Genomic DNA, 21,915 nt, shown 5'->3' on the forward strand with positions numbered 1-21,915 from the left:
CGATGACTCTATTTACCGGAGGTTGGTTTTTGTGCCCGGCAGTGTAGGGTTCTCCAGAGAGCTTCCCTCCGATCTTACCTCTCTCACCTCCCTGCATTGATACCCATGTGCTTGCTGGGTTACTATGTTAAGCTTTTCAAGCATGCCAGCTACCCAAAGATGAACAAAAAGGATCCTGATTTGACCACCTGTGCCACTCATGACCTCACCAGACTTGACTGCTCCACCCGGCCCTTGGTGAGACAGAATCCTGACTCCCTGTGTCCTGCGGGGCGGCCCCTTTAGGGGTACGCCTCTGTGAAGACCCCGCCACCCCCCCACTCCAGGAGCCTACTAGAAGACAACTAGAAGGCCTTCCATGATGAAAAGTTACCACGGAGTTTGTATCTGTGGCCAAGTTGCTGGGTGAGGAGGGTTAAACTCTGTAGAAGTCTCGGTGAAGACAGCCTACTTTCCAAATTATAGCCACAGACCTCACTCAGGAAGAGAGTCTCCTGGCCACCCCACAGGCCGGTTTTAAGCATCTGGGATGGTCCTGCTTGGAAAGGGAATCCTCTATAACTAACCCTTGTCTTTCAGGCTGCAATTTAACCCTAATTCTGGAGGCATTGCCCTTAGCTGAGCTCACAAACGTCGAATGTCAACCTGAAGGTTCTGGGAAAAAAATGGATCATCCTCCCAAACCTTCATTCTATCATATTGCCATTAATATATTGTAATTGTGCTATTGATGTCATTTGGTCATGAATTTGTGCTGTCACATACATCTGTTAGAGAGCAGATGGAACCTGAGTTTTCTTTTCTTTCCTCCCCTTCCTTCCTTCCTTCCCTCCTTCCTTCCTTCCCTCCTTCCTTCCTTCCTATTTCTCTTTCTCTTTTTCTCTTCCTTTCCTTTTCCTTTTTCTTTCTCCCTCCCTCCTTCCTTCCTTCCCTCCCTCCCTCTCCTTTCCCTCCCTCCCTCTCCTTTCCCTCCCTCCCTCTCCTTTCCCTCCCTCCCTCTCCTTTCCCTCCTTCCCTCTCCTTACCCTCGCTCCCTCCCTCCCTCCCTCCCTCCCTTCCTTCCTTCCTTCCTTCCTTCCTTCCTTCCTTCCTTCCTTCCTATTTCTCTTTCTCTTTTTTCTTCCTTTCCTTTTTCTTTTTCTTTCTTTCTCCCTCCCTCCTTCCCTCCCTCCCTCCCTCTCCTTTCCTCCCTCCCTCCCTCCCTCCCTCCCTCCCTCCCTCCCTCCCTTCCTTCCTTCCTTCCTTCCTCCCTCTTCTGGTACTAAAGCTTGAATGCAAAGCCTGGATGTTGTCCCTTAGCTTTTCTAGTCAAGACTGGTATTCTACCACTTGAGCCCCCACTCTACTTCCAGCTTTTTGATGGATAATTGAAGATAAGGGCCTCACAGCCCAGGTTGGCTTTGAACAGTGATCCTCAGATCTCAGCCTCCTGAGTAGCTAGGATGCTAGACATGAACCACTGGTCCTTGGCAGAACCTGCGTTTTTTTTAATACAGAGGAAAGACCGGGGCCACGGGCCTCAAAGGCATAAGACGTGGGCCACGGGTGATACTATAACTCTCAACCCACCTGCCTGCTTCTGATCAGAGAGGACAAATGCAATGAGAACCAACCCCCACGTCTCTGTCAATTTCCCTTTGACCCACAGCCCTCTGTGGGATCCTCAGCACTACCCCAGGATGGACGCCAGATTAGACTCCACGATCTCATTTACAAACAAGGACGCAGGAACCAAGGAAGCAGCCAGCCTGGGCCAGCTTCACGCACATAATAACTGGGCTGACTCTGTCTGCTCCAAGCCCATCTTCTTGTTGAGTCATTCTGAAGTTTGGAGGAACTTAGAGAGGGGGGAGACCATCCCCTAGCACATACACACACACACACACACACACACACACACACACACACACAGTGAAGCTCACTGATCTGTGAAGCGGAAGCTGGAGGAATCTCTTCCAGGGCAGGTGGACGATGGAGATGAGAGAACCAGGTTCATAGTTCACTTACCTTTGATTCTAGTACCACACAAGCCTAACTTTCCATCGCTCACTTAGGACCCTAACCAGGTAAAAAGTCCTGCAGAAAAGGGACAAAGAAGAAAAAGGTTTGAGAAGGAGAAAAAAAAACAACAACCCTGAGAATTCCACACACACCTTTGGAAGAATACCCCCATCTGGTGACTGCTTGCTTAAGAAAAGAAGTCATAGCCAGGAGTGTGGCCTAGTGGTAGAGTGCTTGCCTGGCATGCGCAAAGCCTCAGGTTTGATTCCTCGGTACCACATACACAGGAAAAGCCAAAGTGGCGCTGTGGCTCACGTGGTAGAACACTAGCCTTGAGCAAAAATGCTCAGGGACAGTGCCCAGGTCCTGAGTTGAAGCCCCACAACACACACATGCACACACACACACACACACACACACACACACACACACACAAATGTCATATTGTAATGTTCTTCAACCAGTCTCAAAGATAGATAGAGATGTGGTTAAGCGAGGGATTGAACTCGTCAGTATCAATTGATATTGAAATATTATATGACAGATTCCCAGAGAGATTGGCCATGTCTATTGCGTTTGAGTTGAGAGAGAGAAAGAGAGCTCATAAATCCATGAGAAAATTCTAATCTTTCACAAACACAGGAACTAAATACCTAGGAGAAATGTCCATCTCCTGCCAAGAGCGCCAGATTCATTAACTTTTCATCAGAGATAAAATATGTAAACAGGCCTTGGGCAAGCCCTTGGCAAGCCATAAATGAGAGATCGCCATTCTCCCATGATGCACCCTGCCCATTCATCCGCTCTCTGCCCTGTTCCCATCCCTGCTGTGTAGCCACACAACATCCACTTGCTGAAGTCCCTGCCTCCCCAGGCACCTGCTCCACTTTGAAAACAGTAATAAATGTACCTAGATCATTAGTCTGCCAAGCTGTCCACTCATTTAGCAAACTCCTTTAATCAGTGAATCACTCAGGACAGGCTTAGCCAGGCTTCAGCAACCAACCTCACCAATCTCACTGACGTGATGTCACACAAACCCATCTCTTGCTCAACCGAAGGTCACACCAAAGCAGATAAAGGGTGACATTCAGAAGCAGGGGCTTCCAAAGGTGACTCAGTAAGCAGATTGCATGGACCTTGAGATGCCCGTAGTTCGTCACGCTGCCATGATTGGAGCATTGAGGCAAGAATGAGTCCAGTAAGTCTCTCCCTGTTAAGTCAGTGCTTCAACTTGAACAACCACACCTTTGTGTCCATCCCACCCTGGCCAGAACCAGTCCCATAGCCCTAACTGCCCTACAGGTGAGGGAAAAGACAGCCCTGCGTGCTCAGAAAACAGAACACTAGAATCGACTACAGAGGAATGAACCTGAGACGCTTACTGTGATGGAGGAGGAGAGATACAATCAAGGGAAAGTATCCCCGAGAAGGAAGTATCCAATCAGGGATGGGTGTCCCAAAAAATAGGATGATACCCAAGCAAAGAGGAGGGCATTTGTAGGAGGGATGGGGGAGATGAAGAAGAGAACTGGCTCAATGGAAACAGAAAAGGAGCCATGGCTAAGAGAGAGGCAGGGTACAGGAAATAGTTCTCCAATGATTAAAAAAAATGCTCTTATAAAGGTGATGTACGGAGGTTTTCCAGTTACATGAATCGGGTAATGGGTGCATTTCATTTTAGACCACGTCACCCCTTTCCCTCACTGTCTCCCAGTTTTCCCCTCCCCACCCACTCTCCAACGACTCTTCTGGCAGAGAGATTGTTCTAGGCCCCTGGCTTACAAGATGGGAGAACAGGGAGGGGATGTCTGTCTATCAGGAGGATGGGCTGGAACTGGAGATGAGCTGAGCGGTGGTGGAGGAAACTCAGCCCTGGGAGGTCAGTGTGGCCTGTCCCAGGCTGCAGATGGAGAAAAGGAGGTGCCTTCCACTTGTCACTCACTTGTCCCTTGTCACTTCAGTTGGTGGGTTGATAGGTGCAAGGACCCCCCCACCCCCACCCCCATGACAAGCCAATGGAACCCGCCTTTCCAGGGCGTGTGCTTTGAACAAGAATGAAGACCTAACCGAGGGCAAAGTGCACCCAAGCAAGAGTCAGAAGAAGATCAGGGGGACCCAGGGACTGACTTGAATTCCAAGAGTCAGAGGTGTAGGGTTTTCCCAGCAGAGGATGCCTCCGCCAGGGGGCGCGCTGGGACACTGGGAAAGAGCGGGGCGCCGGGAGAGCCACGCCCACCCCCGAGATGGCCACGCCCCCCACGCGGGCGTGGTCTTGGGGGTGGGCGGGGCCCGTCCGCACTCTATTATAATAGAGTCCGCGGCTGGCCACTAGGGGGCGGTGGCCAACCTGGGCCTGGCTGGCAAGTAAAAGGCGGGAAAACGAAGCAAGGCTTTCTCTCCCGACCCCCCCCACCCCCACCCCAACAGCTTATCACAGCAAGACTTTCTGGAACAATTCAGCGGCTGCAAGAAAGCTTCAGGTAGCTTCTCTTGCCCTCCTTCCAGGCCTCCAAGGCTCCTGGGGCGGGGGGGGCGGGGGGGGCGGGGGGGGGGGAGGGCTGGCCTGCTGACAGGCCCCTGCCTGAGGTGGGAAGAGGCTGGAGGGGTGGGGGGGGGTGTCTCCCCTGTCACAGTCCAGGGCACTGGAGAGGCCCCGCGCCCCCAGTCTTGGGGAAAGGGGCCAACAGGTGTGAGCAGGTGTGCAGTTGACTGAAGGCAAGTGTGATCACGCCTGAAGGGAATGGCAGGCCAGACACCAGCATTGAGTGTAAGGGGAGAAGCCAGGCGCCCCATCTTTCTTCCTCCTCCTCGAACCTCCAGTTCAGTGGTGGCTTTCCATTTCCCTAGAGCGGCAGGCAGTCCAGACTAATATCTTTTTTATTTTTTTGTAACCATTCCTGGGGCTTGAACTCAGGGCCTGAGCACTATCCTTGAGCCTCTTTGTGCTCAAGTCCAGTGCTCTACCACTTGAACCACAGCGCCACTTCCATTATATATGTAGTGTGTGTATATATATGCATATATGTGATATAGTTATATATTACATAATATGATATATTATATAATAATGCTTACTAAATTATATGTTATATATAATAGTATATAATAGTATTATGTGATAATATATATATAATGTTGCCTAAGGCAGGCCTGGCAAAAAGTGTAAGACCCAATACAAAAGCCAAAGAAAGGAAGGAAGAAAGAGAGGGGGGGAAGGGAGAGAGACAGACAGACAGATAAAAGAAAGAGGGTAAGAAAGGGAAGGAGGAATAAAGGACCGACAAACAAACTGGATATGGTTCAAATGGTGAATGCCTGCCCCGCAAATATGACTCCCCCGAGTTAAACCCATACCACAAAAATTAGTAACTGCCACGGTAATTCTTTGTGCACTGTGCCCACTTTCCTACCATGTGATTCATTACTGGTAGACATTATTCCACTGGAGATGAATTTGTTCTAAATCTTCATATAAACAAGCACTATACAATGTAAGGTGTCTTCTGCTTAGCATGTCTCTGAGATCTATTTGTTGTACTTGTGTGTGTAAGTACTTCATTCCGTTTTATTGCTAGGTAGTATGCCATTGGATGAATATACCATAATTCATTTATCTATTATCTATTCTGGTTATTTAGCTTGAAATTTTTTTATGGTTAGGAGTACAATTGCTGTGAGAATTTGTGCACAAGCTTTCTTGTGGACCCCTAAAAGTTGAAAACTTGCTGGATTGTAGAATAATTGCCTGTCATTTTCTTTTGGTGCCAGTACTGGAACTTGAACTCTGGGCTTCATACTCTGACTTAGCTTTTCCACTCAAGGCTAGTGCTATACCACTTAAGCCACACCTCCACTTCCAGATTTTTTGGTGGTTAGAGAGAAGAGTTTCTTGGATGTATCTGCCTAAAGTGGCTCTGAACCACAATTTCCAGAACTAACCCTCCTAAGTAGCTAGGATTATATGCATGAGCTACTTTGCCTGGCAAGCTATGTCACTTAATACCTCCTAGTGGCCATGTTCAAGTCTTATCTACTTTAAATTTTAATAATTTACGATAATTTAATTTTAGTAATTTTAATAATTTAAAACTTAATATGCTCTTTAAAACGTTACCAGCTGTAAGAAGGTTTAATCCCATGTAGTAACACCCCACTCACTCTTACTTTTCAGTCAATCTGTTTCAATAAGCATATACATACATACATTCCTTACCCTAATGGAGACACAGAATATTCTCACCTCCCTGATGAGTTCTATTGGGTTCTTTTGTTTTAGAACTCTTCTCATAACCATGCTAATGGGCCCAGAGCACCGGTGGAGGTGCTGTGTGTTGCTACAATCTTGCCTGTTTCAAAGTATGATATAATCATGATCTTAAGTCGTGCCTTTAAAATCCATCCATATGATCACATGAATCTCTAGTTCGTTCCCCTTCCTTTCTCACAAAAAAAGATGGAATGTATTTTATCCTGCTAACGTGGTTAAAGACCCTGACGTTATTCACAAATTAGTCATAAAATAGTTACTTCAAAATAGCTCATGCACGGAAAGGGCGCTGTGGCTCAAGTGGTAGAGCACTAGTCTTCAGCACCAAGAGGCTCAGGGACAGTTTCCAGGCCCTGAGTTCAAGCCAACTAAACAAAAACACCAACCCAACAACTGACCAAAGCAAAAACAAAATAACTCATGCCCAACTATTTGTCTCAAACGATTTTACTACTCCTTAGGTATTACTGATTGGCCAGGCACCAGTGGCTCATATGTCTAATCCTAGTTAATCAGGAGGCTGCTCGCAGAGAATCGCTGTTCAAAATCAGACCAGGAAGAAAAACTCTTGAGTCTTTGTCTTAAAAAAGCAAAAGCATACAGAAAAAAAAAAAAAAAAAAGCCAAGCTGTAGGTGTGTGGCTCGCAGGATAGAGTGCCAGTCTAGCAAGTGCAAGGCCTTGGGTTCAAAATCCAGTCATATTGGTTGAGGGAATCTAGTCTAGACTAGATTTAAGTACCACCTACGTCATGCTCTGTGTTCAGAATCCCCGGGGTGGATTTTTAAGTGGGATAAGCTTAGGACAATTGGATTGTCTAGATGTCTAGAAAGGCCATCACGTTCACGTTTTCACAGGAAATGGTTGTAAGATCTAAAAAAGCACACTGTTCTAACCATCCTAACTTCTGCTGAGACTCCCTATTTACTCATTAAGACCACAGTCTCCTTCAGTTGTAAAAATGTATTTTCCTTGTATGTTTCTTTTCTTTTTTAAGGTGACACTGGGGTTTGAACTCAGGGCCTCGCGCTTACTAGGCAAGCACTCTATAACTTGAGCTATGCCCCAACCCTCCTTTTAACCCTTTGGACTTAATACCTGGATCATCTGATCTAGAAACTCCACTGCTGGGTACCTATGAACAGAAATACATTCTACATGTGCGCCAAGGGACCTGTAACATCATTCAGAATAACCCCAAGTACAAAAGCTGAGGCGAACTGGGTGCGGTGGCTCATGCCTAGAATCCTAGCTACTCAAGAGGCTGAGATCAGAGGATCATGGTTCGAAGCCAACTGGGGCAGGAAAGTCCATGAGACTCTTATCTCCAGTGAACCCCCGCCCCCTGCAAAAAAAAAAAAAAAAAGCCAGCAGTGGAGCTGTGGCTCAAATGGTAGAGCAACAGCCTTGAATGAAAAAGCTCAAGGTCAGCGCTTATGCCCTGAGTTCAAGCCCAAGGACCAGTACCAAAAACAATAAAAACTAAGGCTACACTTGGTAAGGTGGGCAAGTTTAGTAACTGGAAGGGAGGCTCAGGGATTGTGGGAATATCTTATTTCTTGAACTCATGGTGGGTACCGTGTTTTGTCATAATTCATTGAGTTGTGTAGTTATACTTTGCGTACCTCTGTGTATGGCCTGTTATACTTCATGGTGTAAAATGCTACAATGCCACAGATATATCTCAGTTGGATACTATTCTCAGTGCACAGTCGTCCAGGGACCAAACAGAGAACTATCCTTAAAAGCAAAACTCAGACCTAATATTTTCTACAGGTTTCTTTAATTATGGAGTTTAACTACATTTAGATGAAAACCAACCCTCATGGTTTTTATTCCATAGCATAAAATGACCATTTAAAATACATGTATGGGTTTGGGGTGGTTTGTTTGTTTGTTTTTTTTTTATCAAATGCCCTCAACTGGAAAGCACTTTCCATTGTAGAACTTTTAGCAATTCACGTTTAGGTTTATGAGGTTGCCTGAAAGAGAGCTAATATTACAGTGTTACAAGGTGTAACACGGCTTTAAGCCAAAAGTCTCTCTTTCTCTCTCTTATTGTTACTATAAAGGTGATGTAAAGAGAGGGTTATAGTTACAGAAGTCAGGTAAAGAGTATCTTTCTCCCTTGTGCTGGTCATGGGGCTTGAACTCATGGCTAGGGTGCTGTCCCTGAACTTTTTGCTCAAGCTAGTGCTCTACCACTTGAGCCACAGCTCCACTTCCAGGTTCCTGGTGGTTAATTGGAGATATGATTCTCATAGAGCCAGGCACCAGTGGTTAATGTCTATAATCTCAGCTACTTGGGAGGCTGAAATCTGAGGATTGTGGTTTGAAGGCAGCCCTAAAAGGAAAGTCTGTAAGACTCGTATCTTCAATTAAGCGAGAGAACACTAGCTTTGAGCACAAAAACGCAGAGACAGTGCCCAGGCCCTGCCAACCCCAGGACAAGCACACACACAAAAGCCAGAGCCAGAGAGAAATAATCTCATGGATTTTCCTGCCCTGGTTGGCTTTGAACCATGATCCTCCGATCTTGGCCTTCCGAATAGCTAGGATTACAAGTATGAGCCACATCCAGATCATTTTTTTTATAATTTTAATACAATAAAGAAAAAATGACTATTTTCCTCCCATTTGCCCCATCTGCAATGGTAGGGGAGAAAAGAAATTATATGGGTTAGAAATTGAATTAGTCAGTTTTAACACTCTGCAAAATGATAATAGCAGTTTGCTCTTTATTGTTTGAAACTCATCTGGGACTGAAATGTTATAATTAGTAGTTGGATTTTTTTTTTTACCCCCCAACCTCTGCATCTATTTGTTCTCCCTTATCTCAGAGTGCAATATTTACTTGTTAAACAAAAGCTTAATTATTAACACATAGTTTAATTCGCTACTCACAAGGTACTTATTCTAAGAATACGGTTTTTGTTTTTCAGAAATTCCAGTCCTCTCTCCATGAATTTTTTTAAAGCTTATTTAATATGCTTACCCACATCTCAGAGCTGAAAAGTCAACAGTTTCAGCCAGTCTGCTTTGACCACCGTACCCTCCCCTGCCGGCTCCCTCCACCCAGAGCTGTAGGGATTCTGGGAAGGAAAAAGGAAAAGGCAAACATTACCCATCAGCCTCTTCTGTGGAGGCCATGGGTCGGGTTCGAGAAGCTGGTAGGAGTTTGATTGAATGGCAGCTGACAGACCCTTCCTGGATACCTTGAGCAATCAATCAAACAGCCTCTTTGGGGGGAGGGGAGAACCCGAGGGAAGTCTGACTGTCTTGAAATACTTTGCAGAAACTCCTCTGCAGCTACAAGGACCATTGCAACTCTGGTGGCTACTCAGCCCATCGCCCCTATTTCAGGAGGTTCTGCTCCAGTCACGACTACTCTAGACGATTTGCACTGACCCTGAAAGCCTCCTTTAGGTGACCAAGAGCAGTGATGGAAATTGCCAGATGGGAGCTTTATCCTTCAGGTCGTGGTAAACACACACATTCATATCTTTTGGATTTAAATTATGTATGTGGTGTGAAGTTAGCCATCTTTGGAAGAGATGGGAACCTTTCCAGATCTTTCTTAATCTTATCATTTTATTACCACGGCCGTACAGTTAAATCTCAGCACTGAAAGTTAGGTTCTAATCCCCAGAACCTGCAGGCATTACTACACATGGCAAAGCCTTGGCAGATGTAATTAAATTTATCATCTTAAATTAATCCAGATTATCCCCGATGATCTACACAGGCCGTAAATACAACTCATAAGTATCTTGTATCCAAGAGGAAGCAAAGGGAGATTATTCATGCACACCCAGAGGAGAAGGGGCGGGACAGCGGAGGTAAAGATAGGAAGGACTCACACACACACACACACACACACACACACACACACACACACACATGCAAGGCCACCATAATATCTGGAAAAGGCTCAGGCAGCTTCTCCGGCAGAATCTCTTCCCTCATGACCCTTTCATCTCAGCCTGGCGATATACTAAGAGACTTCCACCCTCCCTACACAGAGAGAAGAAAGATCTGTTGTTTAAAAAAAAGTTTGCTATTAGCAGTCATAGGAAATAAATACTTACCTTTCTGTCAGATATTGGGTGTCAACCTAACTGGCCTGCAAGGGGGCGCATTTCCTTTCCACAGTTGGTTTAGTGATTACTTTTTTTAAAAAAGCAACTCGGGCTGGGGATATAGCCTAGTGGCAAGAGCGCTTGCCTCGTGTACATGAAGCCCTGGGTTCGATTCCCCAGCACCACATATACAGAAAATGGCCAGAAGTGGTGCTGTGGCTCAAGTGGCAGAGTGCTAGCCTTGAGCAAAGAGAAGCCAGGAACAGTGCTCAGGCCCTGAGTTCAAGGCCCAGGACTGGCAAAAAAATAAAAAAGAAAGCAACTCAGCTCCTTAGTAGCTTTCAGCTTAGTTCTATGCTTGCCAGATAGAGCTCTGAACCCAACAACCTGTCTTGCCATTCTCCTATTGGATGCCAATCACAACTCCTTAGCTTAAAGGAGATTGTATGTTTTATTTAAGAAGGCGTCTGTTGCTACAAATTCTTGTCAGAATGTCACCCGCCATTACTTTTTTCTAAATGTGAGTGGGGGGGGGGGGGCAGGAGTATTAGAGATCAAAGCCAGGCCTTATATGTAGCAGACAAGTACTGTATCCATGAAGCTGTATTCTCAGTCTTACACCTTTTATTCACCAGAATCTTGACTTCATTTATAAACTCTCAGATGAATCTTGACAAGACCAGAGGGAACCTAGCCAGGGATCCCTTGTCAAGTGGTAGGAGAGAAATCCAGGTGCCTATCACAAATACAGTTTGTAACTCAAGGTGAACAGTCACGTGTGTGTGTGTGTGTGTGTGTGTGTGTGTGTGTGTGAATACTGGGGCTTGAACTTGGGGCCTCGTGCTTTTGCTTAGCTTTTTGGTGCTGTTGAACTATGCCTCAATTTCCAAAAGTCACATTGTGTGTGTGTGTGTGTGTGTGTGTGTGTGTGTGTGCGCGCGCGCTAGTCCTGGGGCTTGAACTCAAAGCCTGAGCACTATGTCTGAGCTCTTGTGTTCAAGACTATGGCTCTGTCACTCGAACCACAGCTCCACTTCCAGGTTTTTGGTGATTCATTGGAGATAAGAGGCTCATGGACTTTCCTGCCCGGGTTGGCTTTGAGCCTTGATCCTCAGATCTCAGCCTCTTGTGTAGCTAGGATGACAGGCGCGAGCCACCAGCACCTGGCTTCATGTCACAATTTTTTATAACAGCATCTCAACTACACTTTTCTATAATAAACACCCAAAATAAAACCAGCTCTGCAGTTTCACAGCCTTAAAATTAAAGGATACATCCCTTCCACAATTAACTATAAAGCCTCGAGTTAAACTGGAGCAAGTTATACGAACATTTCTGCAAATAAATTACTCAAGGTTATGGTGACAAAATTAGAATAAGCAGCATTAATGTCTTTTCAAGTCTTTTTGTGTAGAGAAAAAAATCAGTATGGGTTTTGTAAAAAAGAAAGCATACTTATTATAAATTATTCAAACACTGCATAGATGTTAAAATAATCCAAATGCCACCACTCATAAATAATTAGCATTTACATTAGCAGAATATCATTCTAGCCCTCTTTATGTGCATGTGTTCAGGAAGGGCTAAACAAATACATGAACACACTTCTTATAATATGTGGATGTTTTATATGTGCTATATGCAATACATTATTACAAGTAATCTCATTTCTATTTAAAACTTGACTAAGAAGCTAAAGTGGAAGTACAAGAATTACAAAGTTTCAAATAAGCATTCACTGATTTTAAAGACAATTCTTAGCTGAGCACTGGTGGCTCCCCCCCCCCCCACCCCCCCCCCCCCCCCCCCCCGTCATCCTAGCTACCTGAGAGGCTGAGGTCTGAGGATCGTGGTTCAAAGCCAGCCCAGGCAGGCAGAAAAGTCCACGCGACTCTTATCTCCAATAAACCACTCCGAAAAAGCCAGAAGTGGCGCTGTGGCTCAAGTGGTAGAGCGCTAGCTTTTAGCACAAAGAGGCTTAGGGACAGTGCCCTGCAATTATAAAAATAAGCTCTGACGAAAATAAGACACATGGAGATGAATCGTTTTTATGTTCTACTGTAGTTTACATCAGAGTGTCCCACAAAGGCCTGCGCATTCATGCCTTGAACTCTATGGTGATGCTAGAGGGAGGGGCAGAACCAGATGGGCCTAGTAGGGGGCCCATAGGTCCCCGAGGGAGAGCTTTGAAAGGGATTATGGGTCCAGGACTGCCGACCCAGTACCCTCCTCTTTGCACCTGGGCTTCTTATGTTAGGGGTGTGTGTGTGTGTGTGTGTGTGTGTGTGTGTGTGTGTGTTAGTACTGGGCTTAAACTCAGGGCTTAGGTGCTATCCCTTAACTTTTTTCACTCAAAGCTTGTGTTCTGCTATTTGAGCCACAGCTCCACTTTTAAATTTTGGGGTGGCTAATCGATGAGGAAAGTCTCATGGACTTTCTTACCTAGGCCGACTTTGAACCTTGATCCTCAAATCTCAGCTTCTTGAGCAGCTAGGCGTGAGCCACTGGAACAGAGTCCAGGCCCTGAGTTCAAGGCCTAGCTGAGTACCAGTATACACACACACACACACACACACACACACACACACACACACAGATATTAATATTAAGCTAAGAATTTTCCAAAACTGATAAGCCACATATTCAAAAAGCTCTAAGAACTCTGATCCGGGAAACAAATATTTTACAGATCAAATTTCTGAAGTAGAAGTAAACAGGGGGGGAAAAAGCAGCTAATAGCTGCCAGAGAATAAAAGACAGATTCCCTGTTAATGCAGCAGGACTTAGAATTTTTTCTTCTTCATAAAAACTACAGAAGTCAAAGAAACAGGAGGGTGTTTACAACATGTTTAATAAAATATCTGCCACCTAGAATTTTATATCCAGCAAAACATCTTCCAGAAGCGTTAGGTATGGCTCCGGTGATCAATAGAGCACCAGCTTAGAATGAAAAACAAAAACAAAAAAGAAGCAAAAGCATGAGACACTGAGTTCAAGCTCATGCAATGCTTGTTCCTTGGGCTGGAATGTAGCTACGTGGCAAAGTGCTTGCCAAGCAAGTGCAACGTCCTGGGTTCGATCCCCAGTACCAAAAAAGAAAAGACAAAAAAAAAAAAAAGTTTGTTCCAGAAGAAGGTAGAAATCAAGGAAGAAAGAAACAAAGAACAGTTGATACCAATAGTTTAAAAAAAACACTGCAACTAATGAATTTAAATCTGCTCATAATCTCAATAAGTATAAATTTCCACCAATGTCCTAATTGAAAGCAGACATTCTCTTTTTGATACGAGAGAAAGAGAAAATACTCAAATATGTATTGCCTACAAGAAACAATTGCATCACAAAGGATACAAAAAGAGAAAGGAGGGCTGGGAATATGGCCCTAGTGGCAAGAGAGCTTGCCTCGTGTACATGAAGCCCTGGGTTCAATTCCCCAGTACTACATATATGGAAAACGGCCAGAAGTGGCGCTGTGGCTCAAGTGGCAGAGTGCTAGCCTTGAGCAAAAGGAAGCCCAGGGACAGTGCTCAGGCCCTGAGTCCAAGGCCCAGGACTGGCCAAAAAAAAGAGAAAGGATATGAAAATGTTCCATACTAGAACAAATAGAACTTTGGGCTGGGCACCAATGGCTCACACCTGTTATCCTCCTAGCTGCTCAGGAGGCTGAGATCTGAGGATCATGGTTCAAAGCCAGCCTGCGCAGGAACGTCCATGAGACTCATCTCCAATGAACCACCAGAAAATGAAGTGGAGCTGTGGCTCAAGTGGTAGAGTGCTAGCCTTGAACTGAAGAGGCTCAGGGACAGCGCCCAGGCCCAGAGTTCAAGCCCTGGGACTGACCAGAAAAAAAAAAAAAGTTGGAGAGGTTATATTTATAGCAAAATATACTTTTAAAGCAAGGGTATTACCAGAAGTCATATCATGATGAAACCCATGATAATTTCGTGGCAGAATTCAGAAGGTAATTTCATGATAGAAGGTCGATGTACATAAAAATACACATATGCGCGCGTCCACCGTCCCTGCCTGATCTGACTTGCAACTATTGTCCTCTCATTTCTCAGCCTCCCAGGTAGCTAGGGATATAGGTTGAGGCTATGTCTCATTTGTTAGAACGATCCCCAAATAAAATTTTAATTTAAAATAGCCAGTCCCTTCTCGAAGAAAGTGAAAAGTATAGGTGCAGATGCTGACAGCTATCTTTGGAAACATTTGGCATATGATTAAGCGTGCACTTGGTTTTATACAGCGATTTACCTCCCCAAATCCAGATCTTAGGAAAACTCTTCAGCAGATTTGGGAGGAATCTTCTCATCAGCACTGTTTTTAATAGCAGAAAGGAATCTGGGTTCATTCTCCATGTTAATTTCCTGGCTTTGTCAAATGTGCTATGGCTCTATAAGATGTTATCAAAAGACAGCAGGACAAAGATGCATAGAGACTTCCTGGACTGTTTTTCTTTTTTTGAAACCTCTATGTGAGTCTAAAATTAAAAACTGGACACACACATCTTACTGAAAATGGCTTTAAAAGTGGGACATACAGTAGAATACTAACTAGCAGAGAAAGAGGAAAAGCCCTCTACCCATGAACCTCGGGGACACAATGCAGGGAGAAGAACAAAATTCAAAAGACGCAGGAGAAAACAAAGTACTTTCTTTTCCCCCTTCTTCTTTTTTTGTACTTCTTTTTTTTTGCCAGTCCTGGGGCTTGGGTTCTGTCCCTGAGCCTCTCTGTCCCTGAGGCTAGCACTCTACCACTTAAGCCACAGCACCACTTCTGGCCTTTTCTGTGTATGTGGTGCTGAGGAATTGAACCCAGGGCTTCATGCACACAAGGCAAGCCCTCTACCATCAAGCCCACGTTCCCAGCCCTGGTACTGGGGTTTTGAACTCAGGGCCTTGAGCTTGCTAGGCAGGCTGTCTACCACTTGAGCTATATTTTTTTTTTTTTGCTTTCTTGTTTTACTATTATTTATTATTATTGGACAGGCTCAGAAGAAGGCCGGATGGGGAGAGGCAAAGCGATTGGTAGATGGAAAAAGAGAGGGACTGGAAGAAGCACAGCAGACTTGGAGTCCAGGGTCTCTGATTCCCACAGCATGACGTGTGGTGTGAGCCACACCAGGCCCTGTGGGCATGCTCCATGGACCAGCCCTCTAGTTGGAGTTGAGGCCTGGCCTCCGACATAATCTTCCTCCCTATGACTTGGATCTAGCTGGGATGTCAGGTGTCTACCATCACTACTTAGCTTATTGGTTGAGATGAGGTCTCACTAACTTTCCACCCAGGCTGGCCTTGAACTTTGACACACACCCCCCCCCCCCCCCCCCCCGCATCTTCTGATCTCACCCTCCTAAATTCCCTTGGATTACAAGGATGAGCCGTCAGGCCTGGATTTCCATCGAGTGTTCCTTTTCTTTGTCCTTATTGGCACCGAGGTTTGAACTCAGACCCTCTCTGCGTGCTAGGTAGGTGCTCTACCATTTGAACCACACACCCGGGCCCCTCATCGGGTCATTTCTTGAGCTACCGCTGGGCTGGAATTTAACCTTAGGAGAATGCCAGGCGTTTTTTGTAACAACCCCCGTTAACCGTGACAAGTTTAGGATTGAGCCATGTGTCCCCAGAGTGTATCTCAGGCTTGACATCTGCTCTTTGCCCTCATCCCTTTTGTGATTTGCTTATTATTTATTCATTGTGTGTGTGTGTGTGACAGTTCAGCTCCATCCCCCCACCCTCCCCCACCTGAGCCAGGTATCCATCATCCATCCTTCCACCCTCCACCACACCCTGGTGCACCCCCTCCTCCCCCCCAACCTCCCCACCCATCCACCCACCCCCCCCCACCCCTTTCTGCCCTATTCAACACAGGACTGCCCATCTGGCTAGGTGTGGCTGGAGGTGGAGGGAAAGGAGGGCCAGAAACAAGTGTTTCCCCCCGACACCCACCCCCCACACACACACAGCAGACAATTTCATGTCCTTCCCCCCCCACCCCCACCCCCACCCCCACCCCCGGTTCAAGGGAGAGCGTGGGGAAGCCTGAAGTAGCAGCAGGGTGGGTGCAGAGAGGGAGGGGGGGGGGCTCGGTCCTTCCCAGATGCAGACGTGTGGGGGGGGTGGGGTGGGGTGGGGTGGGGTAGGGTGTCTAGTGAGGGACCCATGCCCGACCCCACCCCTCCACGCCTCCTCTCCAAGCCCCGCAAACCCTGTGTGTGTGTGTGTGTGCGCGCGCGCGCGCGGGGCCCCGCATGACATCAGAGGCGGGGACCGCGCAGGGCGCGCAGGGCGCAGGCGCCGCCGCCGCCGCCGGTTGGAGCTGCGGGGCGGGGAGCGGGAGGGGGGGCCGAGGGGCTCGCCGGGGGCTCGCAGGGAGAGCGAGAGAGAGCGAGCGAGCGAGCGAGAGAGAGAGAGAGAGAGGAGACCAGCCCCGCGCCCCCCCCCCCGCATCCCCATCCTCCCTGCGCCCCCCATCCCCGCGCGCACCCCGCGATCGGGGGGCAGCCAGAGCCACCTGGGGCCACCCCCCCCCTCCACCCCCGCTGCAGCCCGCCTGCCTTCCTCCCCACCCCCCCCCCGTCCCTCCGCTCCTCTTCCTCCCCACCCCCCCCCTCGCCCTCTCCACCGCCACCGTCGGACACGCAGCTGGGGGAGTCGGGGAGCCGCGCGGCCAGCCCTTCCCCCCCCTCCCCTCCGGCTCCCGCACCGCCGGCCTCCCTCCCCCTCCTCCCCCTCCTCCTCCTCCTCCTCCTCCTCCTCCTCCTCCTCCTCCTCTCCCGGTCGCAGCTGCCGGCACCATGTCCGCCGGGGGAGATTTTGGGAACCCGCTGAGGAAATTCAAGTTGGTGTTCCTGGGGGAACAGAGCGGTGAGTGCCTGGCTTGGTCTTTTTTTTTTGGGGGGTGGGGTGGGAGGGGTGGTGGTGGGGTGGGGGACGTGGGGAGGTGGGGGGTCTGGATGCTGAGTCTCTCCCCTCTCCTCCCCCCCACCCTCTTCCCACAATATCCAACACACACACACCCCCATTGGGGGGACCCCCCTCCCCCCCCCCTTTCCTCTATCCTGGCTTAGAATAAATAAATCAATATAAAAAGAGCCCTTCCAGGCCCGCCCCGCCCCGCCCCGCCCTCCCTCCCGCCTGCTGGGGTGGGGAGGGGGAGGTTGGGGTGGGGCCCGAGCCGGTGGGGAGGGGCCCCCGGGGGTGAGGATCCACCTAGGCCGTCTGGGGGGGGGGGATCCGGGGTGGAGGCCCCCAGCGTGGGGGACCTGAGCTGGGGAGGGTGGGAGGCGTCTGGGGGTCTGGGGGGTATGGGGGACCAGGGGGTCTGGGGGGGGGGGGGGGGTCTGGGGGTGGCAGGTGCAGCGCCGTGGGGAGGCCCGAGGGCGGAGGCTGGGCGAGGCCCCGAAGGTTCCGGGCTCGCCGGCTGGCTCGCCTGGCGGGCACTGCGGCATCGGCTGCCTGCGGGAGACGGGGAGACGGCGCCGGTGTCAGGGTGCTGGGTTAGGGGGCGAGGGGGCTGCACCCCTCTTGGGAGATGGGGGTCAGCGTCTGACAGAAACACCCTCCCTTCCCCCCCCCCCCCCCAGTATCACTGACTGCACCAAAGCCCCTCTTGGGAGCCAGGTGAAAGGGTGCATCCAGGTCCTAGAACCCCGGGGCTGTTGGTGGTAAATGAGTAAGTGGGGGGGGGGGGGGGGGTTAGGAAAACCCCAGCCAACACCTGTCCATTCTAGAAAGAGAGAACTGGCAGGCCCTGGGTGGGCACTGCACCCCCCCCCCCCCCTCCCCTGGGCATATATCCAAGTAGGCGAAAGGTTCTAGACGGGGCGGAGAACATTGCTAGAGAACATTAGGTTCCTTGAGTCTGGGCGGGGGGAGGTGTGGGCATGATGACAATGAAGCCCCCTCCCCCACCCCCACCCCCGCCAGGTGATTTAGGACATGGTTCCAGGGACAGCCTGGGAGAAAGGCCTGGGTGGGTGACACACCCTGCCTGGCTTCCCTGCCCCCCTCTCCCCTCCCGAGCGGCGGAGACTGCCAGCCAGCAGTTGGATTCTTCCCACCCTCCCAGCTCCCTGCCCTCACCCAGGGAGGGAGGTCACCGTGGCAGCCCGCCAGAACCAGGGGAAGGGGAGACTGTGGGAGGAGGGGGGGGTGGTGGAGGGGGAGCTCTCCTCTGCCCAGCAACCTTCCCTGAGAAAAAAGCATCTCCCTCACTGGGGTTGATCCTAGATGGGAACTCCAGACATATGTGGGGACCCCCCCACCATTCCAACACCTGTAGGAAGGAGTGGCACCTCTGTGCCCCTCTAGGTGGCTGTCACGCGGGGGTTTCATGGAGGAACAGACTGCTCTCTGAGCCTCTGTGATGGAGAAGGCCTCTTCTTGGTGGACAGGACCCTAGCTCTATTTCTAGAGGTCACGTGACCGCCTCCCATGACTGCCTAGGACCTGAGATGGGGGTTGGGAGCCCCAGCATCCGGAGGCTGTCACTAGTCCCCAACATAGAGAGATGGATGCAGGGGACATGTCGCATCAAGATCAATCCAGCCAGCCAGCTTGTTGTCTTAGCCTCTTGGTTTCCGGTGTGGAAGAGATCCTGGTGGGTGTCACAGGGCGGATTATTATTATCCCCGGCCCTCCCCCCCACCCCACCCCCCCTTGCTGTGTCTTGGATGGGATCTGAGTGTGTTTCAAGCCTTGGCTGGGAACATGAAGACACCAAGGAGGCCTGGGAGTTGAATTCTTAGCTGTGTTACCTGGAGCCAAATTTAAGGCCTAGTTGGAAATCTGGTTTTCTGTCTCTGAGAAATGGCTGCTTTGAAGGTACTAACTTTTTCATATACCTTCCCCCCCCCCCCCACTCCCCATTCCCAGACTGCTGCAGAGTCTCAAACATTTGCTTGCTCCAATTCGGTGAAGACCAATTTGGTGATGAAAAACTCTCATTTGATTTGAGGAAAAACGGGGGGGGGGGCTCCCTTAGAAAAAGTTCTGCTGAGGCCCGAGGCCCAAGGCCACCGGCTAGCTGAGCCTTGAAAAGCTCCTTGTGTTCTGGGAAAACCACAGACACAAGACACGAGCCCACTGTCTTCCTGGAGTGCGCAGAAGTGCAGGGGGTGTGTGAGGAGGAAGGCCAAGGGTTTGCCTAGATGCTCAGGGTACGTCTTGAACACCTGGGCAAGGGAGGGGAGGAACCTGCATCTCCTGTTTCCAGGCAACCACTTTCCATCACCCTGTCATTGGGAATCCAGATGACCTTGAGGCTGGGGAAGCCAAGAATGAAGGAGCCGTTCATTGCCTGTGAGGGCTCAGGAATGACTGGGTTGAGTGACCAACCATGCTAGGGTTTGGTCTAAGGGCTCTGCCATCAGTGCGATTAGATCAGGTCCCTTCTGGCAGTGAATGGCTTCCTTCTACTTGTACCATTAATGAGCTGCTTGCCTTAGGTTTCTAATGGTGCTTGCTTTTAGGGTTACTGGGTTAGGTTAGAGGACACCCCTGTGTCTGGTAGTGGGAGATGGCCCCATTGCCGCCATCTCTCTCTTCTTGCACACGCTCAATTGAACATCTCCCAGGCGCATGAGCCAGCGTCTCTGCAGCGTGTGGGGGTGGAGGGAGCCTGCTGAGGTCTAGCTCTCCCTTTCCTACGTGACCACTGAGGTCTTTTGCCTCTCGACACAGGGACTTGGGTCAGCTGGGCTCAGCAGAGCCTTCTAGAGCCTTATATGGGCTTGAGTCCTCTTCGGGGAGATGGCCTCCTCTTTTTCCTTTGCCCGGCATCGTAGGGGCATCTGTCTAGGCCAGTGGGGAAAAGGCAGCTGAATTCTGATGTGGAACGTGGTCCTTGGCCAGGGGTGAAGAAGAACGACGACACTTGGGCCACATAATCCCAGGAGCACCATCAGGTCTGCAAAGACGGTAGATCCCCGCCCCAGCCTGTGGTCTATAGGTTGACGGTCACAGCCCGGGCGTAAGGGTGGGGGTTGGGGTAGCGTGGGCTGTGTCCACGTGGATCTGTGGGCCTTCCGGACCTGGCGTCGTGGGTGGTGACAGTGTTGGAAACACCAGGAGGGTCCCCCGGTGGGCCCCCTTGATTGGCATCCAGAGCAGGTATTGGTGGAAGAGAGTAGGCCTGACGGATGCACGCCTTCCTCCTGAGGTATAATGGCATCTGTGGGATCCGGGCTTTCCTGGGGCTCATCAACACGTGCCTGGTGTGAAAGGGGGGGGGCGGGGGGGCAGGGCTGGGCCTGCGGCATCTCTACCTGCCTTCCCTTCCCTGAGGTACAAAGCAAGAGGCGTACTGGCCCAAGCTGAGGTCCACCCATCACCCGCACCGTAAGAGGATGTGTAACGGTGGCTGGGTCATTCATTCATTCATTCCCTCAGTTCCGGTCTCCCTTCCCTCATCTCTTTATTGGACGCCATCTCTGAGTGGGTCTTTGTGTGGATTCCTTTTGGTCCACTGGGGAGCACCAGACATTTACGGGGATCATCACGGTGGACGGCTGTGAGAGCCATCCATGGCTGGGGAGGGGGGTATCTGCCTGTCTTTGGGGCAGGCTGCTTCTCCTCCTCATTGGCTGAACTCTTGCAAGGACACGCCTCCCCCCACCCCCCACCCAGGAGAACCTTATTTGTCCTTCTGTTCTTCTCTGTAGACAGTGTGAGGTGGGGGAGAAGAGGTTAGTGGTGATTCTTGGGGGGGGGGGGGTCTGGCCAGCTGTTGCTGAGTAGGCTCTGCCTCTCTCTCTCTCTCTCTCTCTCTCTCTCTCTCTCTCTCTCTCTTGCAGTATATCCTTTTTCTAGTTTGTTTTGGGTGTGGGTACTGGGGCTTAAACACAGGGCCTGAGTGAGCACTGCCCCTGAGTTTCCCCCCCCCCCTTCTCAAGGGTCTTCTACCCCCTCCAACCACACCTCCACTTCCAGCTTTCTGCTGATTCACTGGAAATAAGAATCTCGCAGACTCTTCCTTCCCCAGGCTGGCTTTGAACCGCGATCCTCAGCTCTCAGCTTACTGAGTAGCCAGGATGACAGCTGTGAACCGCCGGTGCCCTTCTGGTTAAAGGTTGAAGGATCATTCTGTGGCTCCACAGAGAACCACAGCACATGAGAGCCTTTTGCTGGCCTGGCCAGGAGCCTCCCAGAGACTGTCTTCTAAGACTTGACTTTGCAACAGGGCAAGACTTTAGGGGTGTGTGTGTGTGTGGTGTGTGTGTGTGTGTGTGTTTTCTGAACATTAAAAAAAATAAGTGATCACATGACACAAAGCCCTATGACCTTTCTACTGTCTTGTCTATTCACTTTTTCCTAAGTGGATGTAAAAAAAAAAAAAAGAAAGAAAGCACTTCAGAATGGCATAAGCCCTGAGCCAAATATGTCCTAGTCTCCTTTCCCCCCTTCCCTGTTCTCCATCCACTCTGTGCTCACTGATTATCTTGACTTGAAAACCATGACATTTTCTGAAAGGTGTGAGATTTGCTGATGGCCTCTCTGTAGATTACAAGTAAAAGGGCAGCTTTGCCGTAGGATTCCTCCATCCCAGCACCTGCTACTTTCCCG

The 21,915-nt window shown here is 49.5% G+C and overlaps 2 protein-coding genes and 1 long non-coding RNA gene across 3 annotated transcripts in view; 1 reads left to right on the forward strand and 2 right to left on the reverse strand.

The window, feature by feature from the left end:
• LOC125342681 lies at positions 1-18,608 on the reverse strand. The gene is made up of 3 exons (XR_007209259.1): positions 18,598-18,608; positions 11,326-11,330; positions 1-132 (listed from the first exon to the last, which is right to left on the reverse strand). It is a non-coding gene; the product is annotated as an uncharacterized LOC125342681 (long non-coding RNA).
• Positions 16,996-21,915, forward strand: part of Rab6b (RAB6B, member RAS oncogene family) — a 27,600-nt gene continuing 22,680 nt past the window's right edge. The window contains exon 1 of the mRNA XM_048334991.1: positions 16,996-17,217. Coding sequence (XP_048190948.1) covers positions 17,148-17,217 — 70 coding nt within the window. The 5' untranslated portion in view covers positions 16,996-17,147. The remainder of the gene's footprint in view (positions 17,218-21,915) is intronic.
• Srprb (SRP receptor subunit beta) overlaps positions 21,099-21,915 on the reverse strand; it is a 34,037-nt gene continuing 33,220 nt past the window's right edge. The window contains exon 9 of the mRNA XM_048334990.1: positions 21,099-21,117. The gene's annotated coding sequence lies outside the window, so the exon portion shown is untranslated. The remainder of the gene's footprint in view (positions 21,118-21,915) is intronic.

This window comes from Perognathus longimembris, chromosome 26 (genome assembly GCF_023159225.1).
Source record: "Perognathus longimembris pacificus isolate PPM17 chromosome 26, ASM2315922v1, whole genome shotgun sequence".
NCBI lineage: Eukaryota > Metazoa > Chordata > Mammalia > Rodentia > Heteromyidae > Perognathus > Perognathus longimembris.